This window comes from Saccopteryx leptura, chromosome 2 (assembly GCF_036850995.1).
Source record: "Saccopteryx leptura isolate mSacLep1 chromosome 2, mSacLep1_pri_phased_curated, whole genome shotgun sequence".
Taxonomy (NCBI): Eukaryota; Metazoa; Chordata; class Mammalia; order Chiroptera; family Emballonuridae; genus Saccopteryx; species Saccopteryx leptura.
Genome location: NC_089504.1, coordinates 384,593,393 through 384,616,454, shown reverse-complemented (window position 1 = coordinate 384,616,454; position 23,062 = coordinate 384,593,393). Strand labels below are relative to the sequence as shown.

The 23,062-nt window shown below is 42.6% G+C and overlaps 1 gene segment (V, D, J or C); it reads left to right on the top strand.

Annotated features, from left to right (window-relative positions):
- LOC136392851 (immunoglobulin lambda variable 5-45-like) overlaps nt 1-23,062 on the top strand; it is a 758,839-nt gene that overhangs the window by 86,838 nt on the left and 648,939 nt on the right. The window contains 1 exon segment of the V gene segment in view: nt 4,113-4,432. Within this exon segment, the coding sequence occupies nt 4,113-4,432 (320 nt within the window).

The window sequence follows — 23,062 nt, the reverse complement described above, 5'->3', positions numbered from 1 at the left end:
TTCAGCAAGAATACTTTGCAACTGAAACAGCTTTAGCTGAAATTGTCTAGCCTTGTAACGGACTCTACAAAAAATATTTCTGTTGAAGGGACAGAGTGTGTGAACAGGATTGGGGTGCAGGGTGGTGGATGGGCTTACTCGATTCTAAGAATAAGTTGGTCTTTGGGGGACAAGACTCAGGCGTGCTGGCCCCTAGCAGAGTGCTCTTTTATTCACTGCCTCCCCTGCCCCCACTTTCCCTTGTCCTTCCTCCGGGACACAGCTTGCAACAAGGCCACATCATGTGAAGAGCTGAAGATTCACTCTGAAGTCTTCGTTGTAGAAGCAGATGGAATGTTCCTTCTGAGCTGATCGTTGTCAAGCAGAAAGCCCCTTCTTGACATCTGCCTGGGCTCCAGATAGTCTGTATAAAATGCTCACTAATTCTTCAGACCCTGCAGTCACTAAAGCTGCAGAACTACCTCCTCCAGAGCTGGCACCCTTTGTGAAACTGGCACGTGGTTACTGCCCAGCTGCTGGGATCAAGGGCCCCAGACACCGCAAGGTCTGTCTCCGTGCACACCTCAAATGTCACCTTGTCAGGTCCAAAGGATCAGAACAAAGCTGAATTACATTCTCTCTCGGAGGTGTTTCATAAATGATGAGTTAATTTAGGGGTTTTCTGTTTTTGTTTTTTGTTTGTTTGTTTTTTGCTTTGCTTGCGTGACCTATTTTGAAGGCAGCTTTCCTTCTAATGATGTCTCAGTTATTGCCACACTCTCTTTACAACTGCCAGTCTTGCCTGGGTAGCTTTTTCTCTAAAAAGAAAAACAAAAAGAAACCTGCTGAATCATTTCTGTCTTTTATGTTCTGCACCAGAAAACTGCCTGCCAGGAGATCCTTGAAGCGTTGGGTGAACAGGCACTTGACTGCGCCTGGTGTCGGACCTGCGAGTTTAATGAGGTGCAGAGGCAGGGACCACTTCCAACCCTGAGATTCCAGTCTGGAGCCTTCTGCTCCTGCTCAAGGTCCCTGTGAACCAGACAGACCCACCCCCGTGCTCCTAGCCCACTTCTGCCTGTCCATTTCTGCCTGTGCTTGTGACTCTGCTGTCACTTCTATCCCCATTTTCTGAGTTGAGAGGCTCCTTATGAGACCTGAAGGTTTAAGGAAGTTCTCATAGGTTAGTAACATCAACCCGTTCACGACAGAAACCATCCAATAGAAGATAGTGGACGGAGAAGAATGCTGTTTGAGGTTTGCAGAGGCCCAGAGGTAAACATGACTCACCACGTACCTGGTTCCAGTCCTCAGACCAGCATGTGCGTACAACTGGTGAAACATTCAGTCTCCTTTTACCGGGGAGGTCCTGCTGACTTTACGTGTGAGTAGAGAGACATGGTCCTTGAGCTCAGGGCTGAGGTCTTATCAGCTGTGCCCACCCGCCCAGGGTCCCAGCAGAGTCCCAGATGCCTGTGGTTCCACCCAGCAGCTGTTTCCTCTAAGACATAAATTCCTAAGGAATCCTTTCTTCTAACTGGGGTCATTTTACTTCTTCATATGTTAAGTAGGAACAATGTGTTTGAAACCACTACTCTAATATAGAAGTGAAGGAGGGGAGTGCATTATCACTGTAAGTGAGAACACTCTGTATCCCGTAGAGCAGTGGTCCCCAACATTTTTTGGGCCACGGACTGGTTTAATGTCCGAAAATATTTTCACGTACTGGCCTTTAGTGTGGGATGGATAAATGTATCATATGACCAAGACAAGCATCAAGAGTAAGTCTTAGATGGATGTAACAGAGGGAATCTGGTCATTTTTTAAAAATAAAACATTGTTCAGACTTAAATATAAATAAAATGAAAATAATGTAAGTTATTTATTCTTTCTCTGTGGACTGGTACCAAATGGCCCACAGACCGGTACCGGTCCACGGCCCGGGGGTTGGGGACCACTGCCATAGAGCATGCATGCTGTTAGATGTGAGAACCTCATTCCAGGAGACATGCACAGAATATTCAAGCTGGTACAGAGGTCAGAGCTAGAACAACAGAAGCAAAAACCATAGAAAAATCATTTGAACTTTATCAAGTTTTAAATCATGTGTTCTTTGAGAGACAATGATAACAGAATGGCAACAGAGTCACAGACAGTTTGCAAATCACATATCTGAAAAAGAAACTGTCATGTAAGTCACTGCTGATCAAGTTATTTCAAAAGATGCTCCACCAAAGATGATATACAGATAAAAAGTAAGCACATGGAAGAATGTTCAGCCTCAGAAGATCTCAGTGAAGTGCAGATCGAAACCACAGTGGAAATGCACTACATTTCTTGAAAATGGCTGAAGTTAACACAAACGACCATGCCAAATGCAGACAAGGACGTGGCACAGTTAGATCCTAGTGTCCTTCAGGTTGGAGTGAAAATGATTAGAACACTTTAAATAATGGTCCTGTACTTTCTAAAACATTAAACATATACTTGTTAGCATGTCCCACTATTGTATATCACAAAGAAATGTACACATACTGTGTGTGCTTACAATGGGTCCCCCACAAATATTCACAGCAGCTTTATTTATAATAACCAGTTATTGTAAAGAGCCCATGCCTCTCGGTAGTCAATAGCTTAAATAAACTGTGTTATGTCCATAGAGTGGGTACTTTTAGTGACTAATGACTTATGGATATATGATTCAGTGTGGATTAAGTTTTTAAAATTCCAGATGAAATATAAGGCAAATGTTGTATACTGTATGGTTTCAATTTTATACAATTCTGAAAGATGAAATTACATGTATGTGGGGGAAAGGCAGAGCAATGCTTGCCTGGAAAATGGTGAGAGGGGTAGAAAAATAAAGGAATTTCAAAGAATATAAAGGCACTTTTGAGGTTGGTAGATGTATTCATTATCTTGATATATTTGGTGATTTCACAGGTTTATATAAATGACAAAATTTATCAAATGGTTCACCGTTGGTTGCTTGTCAAATATACCTCCGTAAATGGTCATAAATATATCACAATTAAATATGAGAACAGAGAAGGTTATTTGCAACCTGAACCCTTGCTGACTTGTCTAGTCAATTCATTGATCTGACACCACAATGGTCGGTCCATAACCTTTGCCTCCACACAGCTCAGTATTTAATGTGTCTCAGTATTTACACAATCTGCTACATCTTCTAAGAAGTCAACCCATTTCTGGAAATGTATGCTTTGTTTGCTGTGCAGTAAGACTCCACTGTGCGATGTCAGCCCTGATCACCAGTCTCCTCCATGTGGTCCCTGTTGAAATGGAAGCTCAAGGTTTGCTCCGGGAGCCCTCTGTACTGTCAAGTGCCTACAGCTCTGGCCACATTTTTTTTGGTGGTCCTATTTTCCATCTCTTCCTTCTAGTACTCCAGAAAGCCCATCATTGGAAAATATTGTTTATTTATATTAGTAACTTGAGGTATAGCAAGTGTTGCGCCCATGGATGTTTGTGGACTGACAGTGACTAGGTTTTAGGACAGTGTACCCAAAATCATTTCTATCCACAGATGAAGTTTGAGCAGTGAGCAGCAGGGGGCGCTGTGGGTCTACCAGTGTCAGATGGTGGGTGCCTTGCACTGTGTGACCAATCCCTCAAACTCCCCAGGGCCTTGTTGTCTGGGTTTGCTGATAGGGATTCTGTAGCTGTGTTCTCTCTGGGTGGGGCAGTCTCCTGCTCACTGATCTGTGTAAGGGCCCAGCAGCTCCTTCCTCCCTAGAATCTCCCAGGTGACAAATTCAGTTTCACCCTTCTGATCCTCTGTCTATTAAACTAAGCTCAGTCTTTGCTGGTTCCCTGGGTGAAAAAAAGCTTACCATTAGAGAAAACAAATAGTGTGAACAGCTCCTCCTCCAATGGGGAAGATAAAAGAGGCCCCGCCCACCTCAGACCTGATCTGGGGCCACAGGGGGCTGTGACACCAACCATGACTGGGGTCTCCTTCTCCTCATGCTCCTCTCCTACTTCACAGGTAGGGAGAGTCTGGAGGTGTCCAGGGCTGCCTACTAATCCTCTTTCAGTCTCATGTGCTTTAGATCCCTAAGTGGCTTACACTTTATGCCCATCCCAGAACCCATGAGTGTCAGTGTTTGCAGGTTCCCTGTCCCAGCCTGTGCTGACTCAGCCGCCCTCCCTCTCTGCATCTCCTGGAGCATCAGCCAGACTCACCTGCACCCTGAGCAGTGGATTCAGTGTTGGCAACTATGGTATAAACTGGCTCCAGCAGAGGCCAGGGAGCCCTCCCAGGTATCTTCTGTGGTTCAAGTCAGACTCAGATAAGATCCAGGGCCCCGGGGTCCCCAGCCGCTTCTCAGGATCCAAAGATGTCTCTGCCAATGCGGGGCTCCTGCTCATCTCTGGGCTGCAGCCTGAGGACGAGGTGGACTATTACTGTGAGACCTGGCACAGTGGTGCTCCTCCCAGTGACACACACAGATGGGGAAGTGGGACATAAACTTCAGCCTCCCCAGAGTCTTAATCACTACAAATGAACATTATAAAATACTTTCTACATGTAAGTTATATAGGAAACTAACTCATGGTTTATGTGAGGTCTATTCTCAATTTTTTATTCCATGTTTCTGTATTTTCAGTATAACAGGATCAATATCAACAGTAAACAATTTATTAAGACACTGAAATTTTGCCTGTTATCTATGTGTAATAAAACCAGAGCATGTGGGACAGCTGTGTTTCTCTTGAAATAAGAAAACAGCATTTGAAAAAATTTTTTTCACAGCTCAGGGACCCAATTCAGCAGGTGGATTGTCCTCCACAGCCAGGACTTTTCCCTGTGAGAGGTCAGAGCAGTGACCTTCTCCTTCCCCCCAAGCGCCTGTCTGAGCACAGGCAGTGGATGAGCTCTGAGTACCATGGACCAGGCACCAAGATGTGAGGTCCCTGGTGGCGACTCCAGCCCGGGAGGACTTCCAGCTCAGAGCTGGGGCAACCTTTGCTGGGCACCTGAGCCTGCTGTTCAATCAGGAGAGAAGGGGTTTACCAAGAGAAAAATTTGTGAACTAAGGTCAAGAATATTTGGGGTCTCAATAGAGTGAAAATGTTCTATCGTTGCTGGGACAATGTGGAGCCCGCTCCAGGGAAGGGGTGAGGTGGGTCCATGGATGAGAAACTCTTACAGCTGACAGCACTCAGGGCCATGGGACTCCCAAGAAGGGGTTTCTTGAACCGCAAAGTCCTGACTGTGTCCTGTCCTCATACCCACTGAAGCTTCCCAACAATCCGGGGTGATGGTGGGCTGTGGGATATCAGGAGCAGAGTCGCCCTGGTGCTGTCACTCCTGTGAAGCTCTTGATGAGACAGGGTCTGAGGTCACCTTCATTGAGCATGGAGCAGCAAACACAGTGAGCACCCAGCCAGCACAAGGCCGTACCTGTGACCTAGGACAAAGGTGCTTGACAGTCGGGGGTTCAGCCCTCCTGTCTGGCTCATGGTTGTGCACATGGCCTCTCTGAAAAACTTTGACCTCTAGCCTTATGAGGAGGCTGACTATCACTGTCACTTAGATAAGTACCACCCCATGCACAAAGAACACCTGTGCCAAGGGAAACTGAAGTAATCACAGCTCTCCTCTCCTCAAAGACCCATCGTTTTCTGTGTCATTGATGGTGACCAGTACCCACTGGTCGTAAGACAGCTTCTCCAATCACATAGGCTGTTATACCACTGGCCTCATGTTCTTACCTTGGTCTGTCCATAATGGTCAATAAGTTGGTTTTTTTACTGGCCTTCCAAGTCAAACAGAATCACTTTGTACTCAGATACAAAATATTCCTCAGAGCTGCTGGGCAGGTGACAAGAAATGCACAAGTCTGGCATCTGTGACCTGGGACACTTGGGGGCCCTCTCCTGCCTCCCTGCATGGCCCTGCTCCCGGCCTGGGCTTGATGCCCGTCCCCTGCCCCCTCACCACTCAGGGAAGCTGCTTTCTCTACTTCCCAGAGGTCGCCTTCTGAGGACCCCTGATCTCCAGGTTCTGGGGACCCTCCCTGTGAGGACATGGCTCTCAGACCTGTCACCTGCTCACTTCCTCCACTGTAACCACATGACCTGTCATACCTTTCCTTCTGTGTTCTTTGTTTGGTGTGATAATGAGTAAAACATCTCTCTTTGGACCTGTAATTTATAAATCCTACCCCCATGAAAACCACCAAACTCTTAACAAACGAACTTCATCAGGGATAATGTGGATTAGAAAACAATGGACCATGAGAATTTTTTAGGTCAGAAATGAAGAAATAAGCTCTGAAAAGAGATGAGATGTGCTTCTATGGTAATGTTGAGGAAAATTATAAAACTAGACAAAATATAACTTAAATTTATCAGATATATATATGTGTGTGTGTGTGCGCGCACGCAAGTGTGGGCAAAAGTAAGTTTACATTTGTGAGTACAAGAAACATAGAGCTTAGACTTGTATTCTTATTTATTAATATTGTATTGTTTATCTGTAGTACAACTATAAACGTACCTTTGTCCACCCCTGTGTATATGCATTTCCAGGTTCAGTTCAAGCGTAAATGAGAACACACTGAATTAATCAACAACAAAGTCCTTTCTTCTCTGACAATGTCATGTTCTCATGGTAAAGACACAGATAAAGAGCCAGGACGTGTGCAGTGAGGACAGGGAGCCGGACAGGAGCCCTGACAACAATCCCAGCACCCACATCAATCCACTTGCAAGGCTCACCCAGTAGAGTAATCACCAGGTAGGAACCAACAGGGTTCTCCTCAGAACCTTAGTCCTAGATCTTGTTACAAGGTGGTCATACACCAATAGTGAACCCAGGGGCAAGATAGAAGCAAATTCAAATCTCAGACAATCCTATAATATCTGGTAACCTTGCACTTCATTTTGATGCCTGATCATGATTAGTGACCTCCAAAAATGAATGTCTCAACACAAAATTAAACTGAGGGGATCTATTTATTCTACTGCCCTGGGTAGTGGCATCAGAATGACCCAATTTCACAAACCAGAGCCCTTCCAGGAGAGCTGGGTGGTGTGAAATAGGCTGCAGGATGTGTGTTTTGAGACCAGCAGAGGGCGCTGGTGGACTGCACCTGAGGCTCAGGGTTCTGGGCCAGGCAGGCTAGGAAAGTTCTCTACTGGCTCTTGCACACTTGGGTAGGCAGTGTCCTCACTGAAGTGTGACTTGTCTGCAACTGTGGACCCAGGAAGGCCCAGAGGGCTGTGACTCACACACTTACCTCATATCTCAGCCCCTCCCCCTTATGGATTCAATTGTCTAGGCCTGATTTACAGCTCAAAATAGATAGAAAATCACACAACATTTTAATTTTCTATTAAACAACTAATTAAACTGCAAACAGAATGAAATACATATTGATACAAAATGATAAAGAATGCTTTGAAAACTTTATTTTGATATCATCCAAGGAATGCAAGTGATTATGTATAATATTAAAATTTAATATGAATACTGTATTACATTAATGCATTATTAAAGTTCCACCACTTAAAGGAGTCTGGATTGTATTTATTATTTGATGTATAGTGTTTCTGACAATCTGTGTATTTTTACCAATTATCGAGGGGTAGTATATTATATTTTAATAAATATAAATAATCTTTATAATACAGCTCCAGTCCCAGTACTAGGGAACGCCTGCCCACTGAGCAGATCTGAACAGTCTCATCACTGAGGACTATGTTCACCTGGGTGGTCAGCGTGGGAGAATATGCTCTATACAATGTGTCATTGGGCATTGTAAGTTTAAACAAGAGATGCCACTAGTCCCATTAGAATGGTAACCCTCAATACAAGGATGACAGCAAATGCTACCCAGGATGTGGGCAGCAGGAATTCCAACTCATGCTGCTGGGAGTTCAAAATAGCATGGCTGCTTTTGTGACCCTATGTCAGTTTCATACAAAACTAAACACACTTTTATATGATAAAATATAGGTATCACATTCCTGGGTGTTTACTTATATCAGTTATTTGTGTCCAAATGCACAAAAAGTTATAGCTTCTTTATTCACGTCTGTTATAACTTAAAAAAGCAACTGCTATTTTCTTTAATAAGTGAATGAATTATCAAATTCTTGTCTGTTTATACAATGGAATATGATTGGAAATATAAATAATAATTAGTCAGGACACAGAAAAACATAAAGGAACATAACACACACATATTATTAAGTGAGATGAGCTAATCTGAGAAGACAGGAACTGTGAGGGGCCCCATCAGGGCCAGGATTGGGGCAGGAGCACCGAGACCCAGCTGTCACCTGAGGCTGCCATGTCTCCTACATCCACCCGAAGGAGCGCGTGCCCCCAGTTCCTGAACTGTGAGTCCCCTCCCTGCCTCTGCAGGTTCCCTGTGTCATCCTTGGGCTGAAGCTCTCCCACTCCTCTAGTTTCCTTGTTATCAGCTGGAGTCTGGCTCTGTAAAAGGAGCCTAAGGAAAAGAAAGATTGCACAGCCTCCAGAAAGAGGAAGATTTGCATAGACTCCCCCTTCTGTGTCAGGGGGACATATAAGAAGTGTAAAGGCGGGCCCTGGCCGGTTGGCTCAGCGGTAGAGTGGGTAGAGTGTCGGCCTAGTGTGAGGAGGACCCGGGTTCGATTCCCGGCCAGGGCACACAGGAGAAGCGCCCATTTGCTTCTCCACCCCTCCGCCGCGCTTTCCTCTCTGTCTCTCTCTTCCCCTCCCGCAGCCAAGGCTCCATTGGAGCAAAGATGGCCCGGGCTCTGGGGATGGCTCTGTGGCCTCTGCCTCAGGCGCTAGAGTGGCTCTGGTCGCAACATGGCGACGCCCAGGATGGGCAGAGCATCGCCCCCTGGTGGGCATGCCGGGTGGATCCCGGTCGGGCGCATGCGGGAGTCTGTCTGACTGTCTCTCCCCGTTTCCAGCTTCAGAAAAATACAAAAAAAAAAAAAAAAAGAAGTGTAAAGGCTCAGGCCTGGCTGTGGGTCAGGAAGCAGAGTCTGGGGCATCTGCACCATGGATTGGGCTCCACTCCTCCTTGCCCTCCTGGCTCACTGTACAGGTGGAGCCTGAGGGAATTCTGGGAGGGCACCTGTTTGTCACCTGGGAGGATGACCTCTCCCCCCTCCCTGGGAAAGGGATCTGTTCTGTCCTCCCTGATCTCCTCGCTCTGTGTCTGGGTCTCCTGGACAAAAGGTCACCATCTCCTGCACCCGCAGTAGCGGCAACATTGGTGACAGATATGTGCACTGGTACCAGCAGCGCCCCGGCAGTGCCCCCACCATCGTGATCTACTGTGATAACAAGAGACCCTCCGGGGTTCCAGATTGGTTCTCTGGGTCCATCGACAGCTCCTCCAACACCGCCTCCCTGACCATCTCTGGACTGCAGCCCGAGGACGAGGCCGACTACTACTGTCAGTCTTATGATAGCAGCTATAAGCACACAGTGCTCCAGACTCATGGGGAAGTGAGACCAAAACTCCCCAGAGCTTCCCCATCCTGGGTCTGCCCTCACTGTCTGCACCACAGAGAGGAGTTCCTTTCTGTCTCCTGCTAGACTGTTTCTGTTGAGATTGTCGGTTTCTGTGTCCTTCTCTTTTTTTTTCCCCAGATTTCCCCCATGTCTTGATGATGATTGCCTATTGACATTTTGATCATTTCCTGGAGATGATTTCATTCACAACCAGATTTCTGAATCTCTGCATGTCTGTCATTGGAGATAGGGTCATCACCTGTGAAGAGGGTACACATGGGATATTTAGAAACATCCTTTGGGCTCTATGCCTACATTGCTAGTAATACCCTCTTCTCTAAGCAATAACCTATAAACACACCTTCAGACATTTCCAAATGTCCCCTGAGGGATTCTAATCACCATAGTCTGAAAATCACTGTGTTTAAGAAACATGTTTTCAGCCTTAGGACACCATCAACATTTATTCCTGTTTAGGCCATTCAGCTGGACAGAGACTAGATGTGTCATCTCTCTGTGCTTCCACGTTCTTATATGTTAGACAGGACAGTTACACATGCTCACATGAGGTCAGAGAGTGTGAACCAGTCACATGAAATCTCCTGTCAGCCAGAGAGCAGAGTACAATTTTTAGCCAGACTACATGTGCAGTTCATATATTGAAATTTTATACAATGCACATGAAAATATAGCATATCTATCTTCATATATTATCTTTTGGTGTATTTATCCTTTTAAGAGTGTTTTTTAATGTATCTACCAATTTTAGAGAGAAGAAGAAAGAAAGACAGACAGACAGAAGCACTGATCATTTCCTGTGTGTGCCCTGACCAGGAATCAAAAACATGAACTTTGCGTAATGGGACGACACTCCAAGCACCCGAGCTATCCCATCAGGGCTGGAGTATTTTTCAGGCATGAGACACAAGGGTGAATAAAAACATGATAGTTCTTGTACTCTTGGTGTCTGTATTTTTCTATGAGTCCGAAAAGAGCAGGCATCTGTTTAAATTTACCCTCTTCTCCCATTTCTGTAAATGTCAAGGATACACTTAGGCACCGAGAAAGACAATGCAAATTCCTCCTCTTTGGAAGCATTCTCTGGGCTACACATTGTGAAGAGACGACATAGCCTAATTCATCATACAGGGATCACCTTTAAGTTTAAATCAACCACACCTCTAATATGAAGTCTGAGATGGATACACCCAGAGACATTTTCACAGATTTCATCAGATGGTGTTTCTCTGGGGCAAATGCACTTCTTAAAACTTCAGAGGACACAAAACACAGAATTTAAACCAGTGCATAGTCCTGAGGTCACCCCTCCTGGGACTCTTTTAACTTCTCCATAATATATTTGTGTCGATACACACTATATAGACATTAACATAGTAAATCAATGATATACTTCTAAAATTGATTTACTATATTAATTAACAAAAATAGCCACATGTTTTTCTTTGGGATTGTCTGTCTCTCCAATCTGGAAGTTCTATGCAAAGTAGATGACAAAGAAGGGTCATATTTTGGAGGAAGGAACGCTGGTCGCGGACAAACAGGAAGGAGCTGGAGAGGGAGGGAACCTTCATAGAACGGCTGCTCCCGGGAAGGGGGAGAGAAGGATGGGTAGGAAGAGCCTCAGAGCATAGCGCAGGTCTGGGGAAGTCTCAGGTGGGCAGGGGAGACTGAAAGTCTCCTGCGTGTGGGGTGCCCATGAAGACACTGCCTATAGCAGGAAAGGCTGGGCTTTAGGCACCTGCTGTGCCAACCATGCCTGGCGCATCCTCGAGGCTGTGAGACTACAGGGCACCTCTGCTCCCCATTCAGAGTCTCCTGGAAGTCAGTCTGGGTGGTGCACTTCCAGGGCTGCCTTGATGGTCTGTGTTGTTCCATTTCACTCCCAGGACAGAAGCAGGGCCCTCTTCTTCTCTGCCTTCTCCTCTAATTTGTCCCTACATCCAAAAAGACACTGTCCTCCCTGCACTAGCTGCAGGCTTGGAGGGAAGGCTCTGTAAGACACCCACTGTCTTACCTGTTGACTCATCTGGGAGATGCCAGGAATTCTGGGCAACCCTCCGGAGCCATCTGCACCCCCGCCTGGGTCCAGATCCTCCTGCTCCAGTGATCCAGGCTCTGGCCTGACCCCTCCCATGTCGCAAGCCAGAATCATGTGAGACATTCCTTACTTATCTATTTAAAGGATGACTTTATGAATGAATAAATGCATGAATGACACATCCAAAGTCCCCTAGCAATTGATGACTTCTTATACCGTTAGTCTTCCCATAGAGGAGGACACCAGTCTCTGCAGCACTGATTGTCTCTGAATCTTCCTAACACATCTCCACTTTCAGAGCCTGGCCTCAATGTGACAGATGGACCATAAACCCGACAAACAGCCCTCGCACCTGCCCTTCCACCCAACAGCACCGGTGTCGGTGGGGCATCCCCGCCTCTCTCAGGGATACTATTCATCTACTGAAGTTCTGGACCATTTCTCCCACTTCCCCAGCCTGGGGTTCAATCAGTCACCTTTCTGTGTCCTAATTTGTGCCATGAGTCATTCCAGTCCTTCCAAGTTTTCTCTGCTGTCATTTTCCTCCAGCTGCCCTAGGATGTCCTCTTTCAAAGTCCTAGAACGATCCACAGAAATAAATCTTTAATTTGAAGCACTGGCGACAGGCACAGCCAGATTAATAATGTCCCTGCACACAAGACAGTGTCTCAGGATGGCCGCAGTGGTCCCTCTGGATGTCCAGGCCACGCTCAGTCCCCTGCTCTGCAGAACCCTCAGGGGTGTGCAGTCTCCTCTCCCCTCTGCCCCGGAAGGGTGAACATTCCTCACCTTCTATGTCCTCTTCTGTGAGGATCCCTTTCCCTGAATAAGCTTCTGTTCACACTCAGCTCCCAGGGAAAGGCCTCTCCTCTGCGCTCCCACCATGGGGACTCATTGTTTTTGTCTGTTTGTCTGTTTGTTTGTTTGCTTTCTGCTCCCCTCCTGTGTTCCTTAGCTCCACCAAAGTCCTCAGGCTCTCCTAGATCAGGATTCACGTGTGCCAGAATCAATGACGGCCACACCAGGACCGCACTTGCATTGTTCCCTGTAATGATGATTCTTAACGTGTTGAAAACTCAGGAGTCAAGAAAACAGGTGAAGGCTAGATGTTGAAGCAGCTTGAAAGAGGAGCGGTTCACCAGGGGACCAGCAGAGGGCGCCTCAAGACCGACTCTGAGGGTTTCTGCAAAACAGGAGCTCCCAGCTGGGCAGCACTCCAGTGACTGGAGGCTCCAGGGCTGGGCTCTTTCTTTTCTATGACTGGGCAGACATGACTTCTCTGGGCATGGCTGAGTGCCATGCATGTGACCCTGTGTGTGCTCCCAGCACCGGCTTCCTCTCAGCCCCATCCATGGTGAAACTAGTGCAACAGGCTGGCCTCCCTGAGCCAGGGCCCTAGATCCTGTCAGTGTACTGGGGGAGGGGCAGGGGATGGGGCATATTTGCATGAACAGTCCCTCCTCTGTGGAGCCAGCTGGGAGGGGATAAGAGGCCTAGGCAGCCCACTCCAGCTCTGTGGACTAAGGAGCAGCTGTGAGCACCATGGCCTGGACCCCTGTGCTCCTCATCCTCCTCTCTCACTGCACAGGTGGGGACAGCACCCAGAGACCCAGAGCACCTGCACCCTGACCCTTCTATTCACTCTGATGTGTCTGTTTGCAGGTTCCCTGTCCCAACCTGTGCTGACTCAGCCGCCCTCCCTCTCTGCCTCTCCGGGATCAACAGCCAGACTCCCCTGCACCATCAGCAGTGACATCAGTGTTGGTGGTAAAAGCATCTACTGATACCAGCAGAAGCCAGGGAGCGCTCTCCGGTTCTTTTTGTACTACTACTCAGACTCAGACAAGGAGCTGGGACCCAGGGTCCCTAACCGAGTTTCTGAATCCAAGGACACCTCAGCCAATTCAGAGTACTTGCTCACCTCTGGGCTGCAGCCTGAGGACTAGGCGCACTATTACTGTCAGATCGGGTACAGTGATGGTCCTCACAGTGACACACACAGATGCGGAAGTGGGAAAAAACCCCGAGGCCTCGTTTTGTCCAAGCTTCTGACACATTTATTAAGGTGGTAAAAACTTAATGATAATAATAGACCTGAGCCGAGGGGTTTCTAATTCAAATGGTGCCACACTATACTGCTTTCTGATTTTTATGTAAAATATTCACAGCCTTAAAAGGGTAAAACAAACAAAAACTTACACCAATATAGTGACAACAAGGACAGTCAGAGGCAGAAAAGAGAACACCTCTCTAAGAGTAAAAAGCCAATGGAACAGGAGGTGAAATCCATCCATATGAAAATCCATAGTGCCGTGATATATTTTAGGGAAGATCATGCTCGCACCAGCATGAACGTGTGTATGTGTGTGTGTGTGTGTGTGTGTGTCTGTCTGTCTGTCTGTCTGACTGTCTATCTAAGAGTAATCAGATGATAATCATAGCCCCAAAACTCTTCCTATGTCTCCAAAGGAGAAAGTCAACCCCAAACAGCAGCCTTCTGACATGTCTTTCCTACAAGAGTAATATTTATCAGAGATCAGTGCCAGCCCCCAGGAGCCAGCCAGAGGGCCTGATGGTGAGAGTCGGTGGTCCGTGAATATTTTGCTTAGAATAAATGATATCACTGGGTCAGACATACAAGTAGCATTAGTAGCTTTGCAGACTGGCACTCACACATTTGTGTTTTTTAAATACATATTTAAATTTTTTGTTTCTTCAATTTCATAGAATAGCAAAATAGTTATGTGGGTAACCGAATTCTGAAGGCACATTCCTATTAGAAATTACTGTATTTCTCATAAAGAATGGGAAGGTTTTAAAATTTGTGCTTTACTGGACTTTATACCGCTTTTGAATTTAAAATAAATATCCTTGTCCCTAAGAGATCATTATCTTAATGTCAAATGAAAACACACAAAAATCATAGAATGTGAATAGAATAAATCCAGTTTGTCCTGGTTTGTAAAATCTGCTTAAAGATTACTCTCCTTTCAAGAAATTTCAGCTTAATGATTCTAGAATCGGCATTTGAGTTTAATTTCAAAACAAAAGAGTTTGCAACAATGCCTCCAACATTCTCTTAAGTTATTCTCCTTTGAGTCATCAATGCAGGAAAGCAACGGTGCAGCGCCCACACTTTGTTTTCAGCCAATTTTTGAAAGGAAATAGATGACCACGTGTACTTCAGTCTTCCTTATTTCAGTTTTATGTGCTGGTTCCTATTTGAAACAATTCATCGGCCCTGGCCAGCTAGCTCAGTGGATAGAGTGCCAGCACAGCTGCAAAAGTCCCGGGTTCAGTCCCAGTTCAGGACAAACATGAGTAGCAACCATCTGCTTCTCTTCCCCTCCCTCTCCCCCTTCTCTCTCCCTCTTCCTCTCTCACAGCCAGTAGCTTGATTGGTTCTAGCCTCGCCCCAATGCTGAGGATAGCTCAGTTGATTCTAATTTCTGCCCCAGACAGAAGTTGCCAGGTAAGTCTCACTCTGGGCTTATGTGGGAGTCAGTCTCTCTATCTCCCCTTCTCTCACTTAAAAAAAAGAAAGAAAGAAACCAATCAGATTTCTTTTTGTTACATTAGATTACCATTTATTCCATATCTGAATAACTTGCTAAACTTCACTAAACTAGTTGCTGCACCGATCAGGCTGCCCATTGGAATAAGTACCGGATTTGGGCACTGCGGTTCTGGAAAGGTGGAATTGGGATCTGTTTGTAAAGGCTGGCAGCTGGCAGCGATGCCAAATAAGCCCACTGTGGAGGCTCTTGGAGTCCTTTCTGATGGTGCTGAAATGGTTTCTGTAGCCCCAGGTGAAACCCTCAGAATCGGACTGGAAGGACCTGCAGAAGAGGAGCTTCCTCCCGGAGCCATACTCTGTGCTCCTAGTCATCTTTGTCATTCTGGATGTACCTTTCATGCCCACATAGTGATACAGGGCACAGATCCACCATCTGACCAGATTACACTGTGGTGCTGCCTTTGAGGAAGTCAGAGTGACAGCCTTGACTTGCTTGGTTGACAAAAACCAGGAGGAAAAAATGAGACTTGACCTCATTTTGTGAAACAAGTTCAAATCTGCTTTGGTCGTGTAAAGACAGCAGGAAGCTTCTGCTTCGAAACTTGTAGAGGCTTCCCTCAGATGGCTCGCTTCAACTAAGACATGAGGGTAAGGTCATTGCAATTGGAAAAGCTCTGAAACTGCTTCCAGAGAGAGAGGACGCATTTTCTCAATGACCCCGTACAACGCTGTAAGGAAATTGACCGCCAAAGCCTAAGTCAGGCAGCCTGTTTTCTTACTTTCTACCCATTGACAAACCTCTCCTGTATTTTGCAGAAAAACTCACAGCAAAAGTCCACATTCTGTTAGCTTTCTCATATTGAGAGCTCTGCTATGCCACTGTTGAAATTTCCCCAATATTCTTTCTTAAAATTTTTTAGAGAGAAAGATGAAATGAGAAAGAGAGAGAAACATTAATTCATTGTTCCACTTATTTATGCATTTATTGGTTGATTCTTGTATGTGCCCTGACTGGGGATTGAACCTATAACCTTGGTATGTTGGGACAACACTCTAACCAAGTGAACTACTAGGCCAGAACTTCCCCAAGATTCTTTTTTTTTTTTTTTTTTTGCCTCTCATGATGTTTCTTTGGACAGATATGGCAATAAGTTTGTAAGTAATGTAGATATAATTGTCCATAATAATAAAATCCCACAGAGTCTTTTTAAATTTTTACTTTTTTCTTGGGCATACAAAATCTCTTTCTGCAGACAGATCATTCAAGTGTGTGACAGTGTGTGCACATGTTAAAAGACAACAACAATGTTGATAAAATATTTAAAATAAAAAGTAGATTAAAGATTACTGCAGTTTTATATAAAAAGACAAATGACACATTAAAATGGGCTAAAGATTTTAACAAACAGTTCATATAAGGAAATTTATAAATGGTCAATAATCAACTAAAAAAATACTCATTAACAATATACTTTATTAGCAAAAAGAAAATTACAACTACAATGAGATAATATGCACCATGCATAAAAATTTAATTGATAAATTAGACTTTATCTCTTGCTCTTTGAAGGATACTGTTAAGGTGATCATAAGGCAACTGAGAGACTTGTAGGATATATAGTGTATGTAAGCCAAATCTTCGATACAGGACTTGTATCAATAATATATAAAAAAATTCCTACATGTTGATACTTAGAAAGCAATTCACTTAAATCTGGGAAAAACTTCACCAAAGATGATATATGATGGCAAATAAGGACATGACAAGATGTTCCAAATCATTACATAATATGAAAATAGAAATTAAAACCAAGCAATCACTACACGTGTATGAGAATTTGCAAAAATAAAATTCTGATCAGACCAGTTTTGAGAGGAGATGTGGCCTAATAATTCTCAGGTTGGAATGTGAATTTAAGAAAGTCCTTTAGAAAACACGCCCTGGCCAGACAATGTGATTGGTTATCACGACATCCTTATTCGCCAAGATTGAGGGTTAGACCCGTGGTCAGGGCACATACAAGAACAGAAGGATGCTTTTGTCTCCCTTACTCTTTTTCTATCTCAAATCAATAGATAAATTAAAATATATAGTACAAGAGTTTTTGATAAACTTAAACGTATGCTTCCCTTATAATTCAGCTGTTGTTTTTACCCACAGAATTTAAAGTGCATGTCCATGCAAAGACTTGTCCACAAATATGTACAGCAACATTACTTATTTATAGTATATATAAATTTATATATTAAGATTTATATTCACTAATGAATATATTAAACATTTATGTTATCAATAGATATATAGCAACACATATGCATGAATGTGTGTATTTATACTGTAGTCCAGTGTGGAAACAATTCAAATGCCTGTCAGCAGGTGGATGGTACGCACGCTGTGGGATAGCGGTCTGAGGGGACACTGTTTAGTGAGGAAGAGCTAGTAAACGCAAACCATGGCTAGACCTCAGAAAATATGCTAAATTAAGAAAATCAGAAAAAAAAACCCAAGAAAAATGAGATTCAATGTATTTAAAATTCTATGCAATGTAAACTATCTTTAAATAATAAAAGAAGATTAGGGATTTCCCTGGATTTGGGGACTGGATGGCAGAAGGGAAGACTTCAAAAGGGACAAGTGAACACTTTTGCGGAGACAGATACGTTTACTAATTTATCACATTGCACATTTAATTAAGGGCAGTTAATTAGATAAAAATTACACATAAGTTGTCCTAAATATATCTCAGTCACTTCCTGAGTACAATTTCAAATAAGCCCCCTGCTGAGATCAGCAAACAAGACAATCACCTGTTAAGAAAACAAACAAACCAAGACTTCAAAGCATTTCAAATCCAAAACTTTATTACAAATAATAGCTGATGCCAACCCAAGAAGACCTAGAAATAAGGCAATTGAAAATGGGAAGCAGACAACACCAAGCCTAGACTGAACCAGCTCTACAAACAAAACACCCAAATAGATACAATGAGAAGACAGAGAAGTGCAATCCAAATGAAACCACAAGAGAAACATCCAGGAAATGAACTGAGTGATATGGAAATAATCAAACTTCTGGAATCAAAGTTCAAAATAATGATTGTAAGGCGTGAATGAGTCCTGGGTTCGATTCCTGGTCAGGGCACACAAAAGAAGTGCCCATCTGCTTCTCCATCCCTCCCCCTCTCCTTCCTCTCTGTCTCTCTCTTCCCCTCCCGCAGCCAAGGCTCCATTGGAGCAAAGTTGGCCCGAGCATTGGGAATGGCTCTATGGCCTCTGCCTCAGGCACTACAATGGCTCCAGTTGCAGTGGAGCAACACCCCAGATGGGCAGAGCATCACCCCCTGGTGGGCATGCCAGGTGGATACCGGTCGGACACATGCGGGAGTTGGTCTGACTGCCTCCTCGTTTCCAACTTCAGAAAAATTCAAAAAAAAAAAAAAAAGAAAGAAAAAAGAAAGGATGGTCATTATGAACACCTAAATAAAGAAATAGCAAGTATAAAAAAGGATATTGAAATATTAAAAAAGAATCAGTCGGAGATGACAAATACAATATCAGAAATGAAGACCACAATGGAAGGAATTAAAAACAGGATGGATAGAGCTGAGGATCGAATCAGCAAGTTGAAGGACAAGTGTAATGAAGGCATGAAAGCAAAGAAGAAAAAACAAAAGAGACTCAAAAGTCTGAGGAAATTCTTAGAGAGCTCTGTGACAACATAAAGAGAAATAACATCCGCATTATAGAAGTTCCTAAAGAAGAAGAAAAAGAACAAGGAATAGAGACTTTGTTCAATCATATCATAGCTGAAAACTTTTCTAAATTAATGCAAGAGAAACTCTCACAAGTTCAAGAAGCATGGAGAACTCCATTAAAGAGAAACCCAAAGAAACCTACACAAAGACACATCATAATTAAAATACCAAAGCTAAGTGATAAAGAGAAAATATTAAAAGCTGCTAGAGAAAAAAAGGCTATCACCTACAAAGGAGCCCCCATAAGGATGACATCAGACTTCTCAACAGAAACACTTGAGGCCAGAAGGGAATGGCAAGAAATATTCAAAGTAATGCAGAACAAGAACCTACAACCAAGACTACTTTATCCAGGAAGGCTATCATTTAAAATTGAAGGAGAAATAAAAAGTTTCCCAGACAAAAAAAAAAAAACCTCAAGGAATTTATTACAACCAAACCAGTGCTGCAGTAAATGTTAAGGGGCATGGTGTAAACAGATCAAAGTGGGAAAAGAATATAGCAAAAGAGGAATACAGCTTTAAAGAATAAAATGGCAATAAACAACTACATATCAATAATAACCTTAAATGTAAATGGATTAAATGATCCAATCAAAAGACATAGGGTAGCTGCATGGATAAGAAAACAGAACCTGTACATATGCTGTCTACAAGAGACACACCTTAAAACAAAAGGTGCACATAGGCTAAAGGTAAAAAGATGAAAAAAAAATATTTCATGCAAATGGAAATGAAAAAAAACTGGGGTAGCAATACTTATATCAGACAAAATGGACTTTAAAACAAAGGATATAGTAAGAGATAAAGAAGGCCAATACATAATGATAAAGGGAGTAATCCAACAGGAAGACATAACTATTATTAATATCTATGTATCTAATATAGGAGCACCTAAATATATAAAGCCGACGTTGATGGATATAAAGGGTGAGATCAACAGCAATACTATAATAGTAGGGGATTTCAATACCCCACTAACATCACTAGATTGATCCTCAAGAAAGAAAATTAACAAAGAAACAGCAGACTTAAAGAACACACTAGATCAACTCGATTTAATACATATCTTCAGAACCTTTCACCCTAAAGCTGCAGAATGTACATTCTTTTCAAGTGCTCATGGTACATTCTCTAGGATAGACCACATATTAGGGCACAAAAGTGGTCTCAGCAAATTTAAAAAGATTGAAATCATATCAAGCACTTTCCCTGATCACAATGTCATGAAACTAGAAATCAACCACAACAGAAAAGCTCAAAAATTCTCAAACATATGGAAACTAAATAACAGGTGTTAAATAATGAATGGATTAAGAATGAGATCAAAGAAGAAATTTTAAAAATTCCTAGAAATGAATGATAATAAATACAACAACTCAAAATTTATGGGACACAGCAAAAGCAGTACTGAGAGGGTAGTTCATAGCACTACAGGCACACTTTAGGAAGCTAGAAATATAAACAACTTAACCCTGCATCTAAAAGAACTAGAAAAAGAACAGCAAGTAAAGTCCAATTGTAGTAGAAGGAAGGAAATAATAAAGATCAGAGTAGAAATAAATGACATAGAGACTAAAGAAACAGTACAGAGGATCATTAAAACTAGTAGATGGTTCTTTGAAAAGGTAAACAAGATTGATGAACCTTTAACTAGACTCACCAAGAAAAAGAGAGAGAGGACTCAAATAAATAAAATTAGAAATGAGAGTGGAGAAATAACAACTGACACAACAGAAATACAAAATATTGTAAGAAAATATTATGAAGAACTGTATGCCAAAAAACTAGACAACCTAGATGAAATGAAAAAATTCCTTGAAACACACATTCTTCCAAAAATCAATCTGGAAGAATCAGAAAACCTAAACAGAATGATTACACCAAATGAGATCAAAACAGTTTTCAAAACCTCCCAACAAAGAAAAGTCCTGGGCCAGATGGCTTCACAAATGAATTCTACCAAATATTCAATGAAGAATTAAATCCAATCCTTCTCAAGCTATTTCAAAAAATTCAAGAGGAAGGAAGACTTCCAATCTCCTTTTATGAGGCAAGCATAGTTCTGATTCCAAAACCAGACAAAGACAACACAAAGAAAGAAAATTATAGGCCAATATCCCTGATGAATATAGATGCTAAAATCCTCAACAAAATATTAGCAAACCAGATCCAACAATATATGGAAAAAATCATACACCATGACCAAGTGGGATTTATTTTGGGGAGGCAAGGCTGGTACAATATTCACAAATCAATCAATGTGATATATCACATAAACAAAAGAAAGGAGAAAAACCACATGATAATATCAATAGATGCAAAAAAACCTTTGATAAAATCCAGCACCCATTCATGATCAAAACTCTCAACAACGTGGGAATACAGGGAACACACCTGAACATGATAAAAGCCATCTATGACAAACCTACAACCAACATCATACTCAATGGGCAAAAATTAAAAGCAATCCCCTTAAGATCAGGAACAAGGCAGGGGTGCCCCCTTTCACCACTCTTATTCAACATAGTCCTGGAAGTTTTAGCCACAGAAATCAGACAAGAAGAAATAAAAGGCATTCAAGTTGAAAAAGAAGAAGTAAAGTTATCATTATTTGCAGATGATATGATATTATATATAGAAAACCCTAAAGTCTCAGTTAAAAAACTACTGGACCTGATAACTGAATTTAGCAAAGTGGCAGGATATAAAATTAATATTCAGAAATCGGAGGCATTTTTATACACCAACAATGAACAGTCAGAAAGAGAAATTAAGGAAACAATACCTTTCACTATTACAACCAAAAAAATAAAGTACCTAGAAATACATTTAACCAAGGAGACTAAAGACTTGTACTTGGAAAATTGTAAAAATTGATAAAAGAAATCAGGGAAGATACAAACAAGTGGAAGCATATACCATGCTCATGATTAGGAAGAATAAACATTATTAAAATATCTATATTACCCAAAGCAATTTATAAATTCAATGCAATACCAATTAAAATACCAATGACATACTTTAAAGATATAGATCACATATTCCAAAAATTTATATGGAACCAAAAGAGAACACGAATAGCCTCAGAAATCTTAAAATAGAAGAATAAAGGGGGAGGTATTACACTTCCTGATATCAAGCTATACTAAAAGGCCATAGTACTCAAAACAGTGTGGTACTGGCATAAGAACAGGCACATAGATCAATGGAACAGAATGGAGAACCCAGAAATAAATTCACAGCTCTATGGACAACTGATATTTGACAAAGGAGGTAAGGGCATACAATGGAGTAAAGACAGCCTCTTCAACAAATGGTGTTGGGAAAATTGGACAGCAACCAGCAAAAAAATGAAACTGGACCACCAACTTACACTATTTACAAAAATAAACTCAAAATGGATAATAGACTTAAATATAAGGCATGAAACCATAAGCATCTTAGAAGAAAACATAGGCAGTAAGCTCTCTGATATCTCTCGCAGGGATATATTTGCTGATTTATCTCCATGGGCAAGGAAATAAAAGACAGGATAAACAAATGGGACTATATCAAACTAAAAAGCTTTTGCACAGCCAAAGACAATAAGAACAGAATAAAAAGACAAACTACACAATGGGAGAACATATGTGACAGTACATCTGATAAGGGGTTAATAACCAAAATTTATAAAAAACTTGTAAATCTCAACACCAGGAAGACAAATGATTCAATCAAAAAAATGGGAAAAAGAAATGAATAGACACTTCTCCAAAGAGGACATACAGATGGCCAATAGGCATATGAAAAAATGCTCAACATCACTAATCATTAGAGAAATGCAAATTAAAACCACAATGAGATATCATCTCACACCAGTCAGAATAGCACTCATCAACAAAACAACACAGAATAAGTGCTGGTGAGGATGTGGAGAAAAGGGAACCCTTCTGCACTGCTGGTGGGAATGCAGACTGGTGCAGCCATTGTGGAAAACAGTATGGAGATTCCTCAAAAAATTGAAAATCGAACTGCCTTTTGACCCAGCCATTCAAGTTTTAGGAATATACCTCAAGGACACCATAGAACGGTTCCAGACGGAGAAATGCACCCCCATGTTTAAAGCAGCATTGTTCACAATAGTGAAGATCTGGAAACAGCCCAAGTGTCCGTCAGAGGACGAGTGGATTAAAAAGCTTTGGTACATATATACTATGGAATATTACTCAGCTATAAGAAATGATGACATCGGATTATTTACAATAACATGGATGGACCTTGATA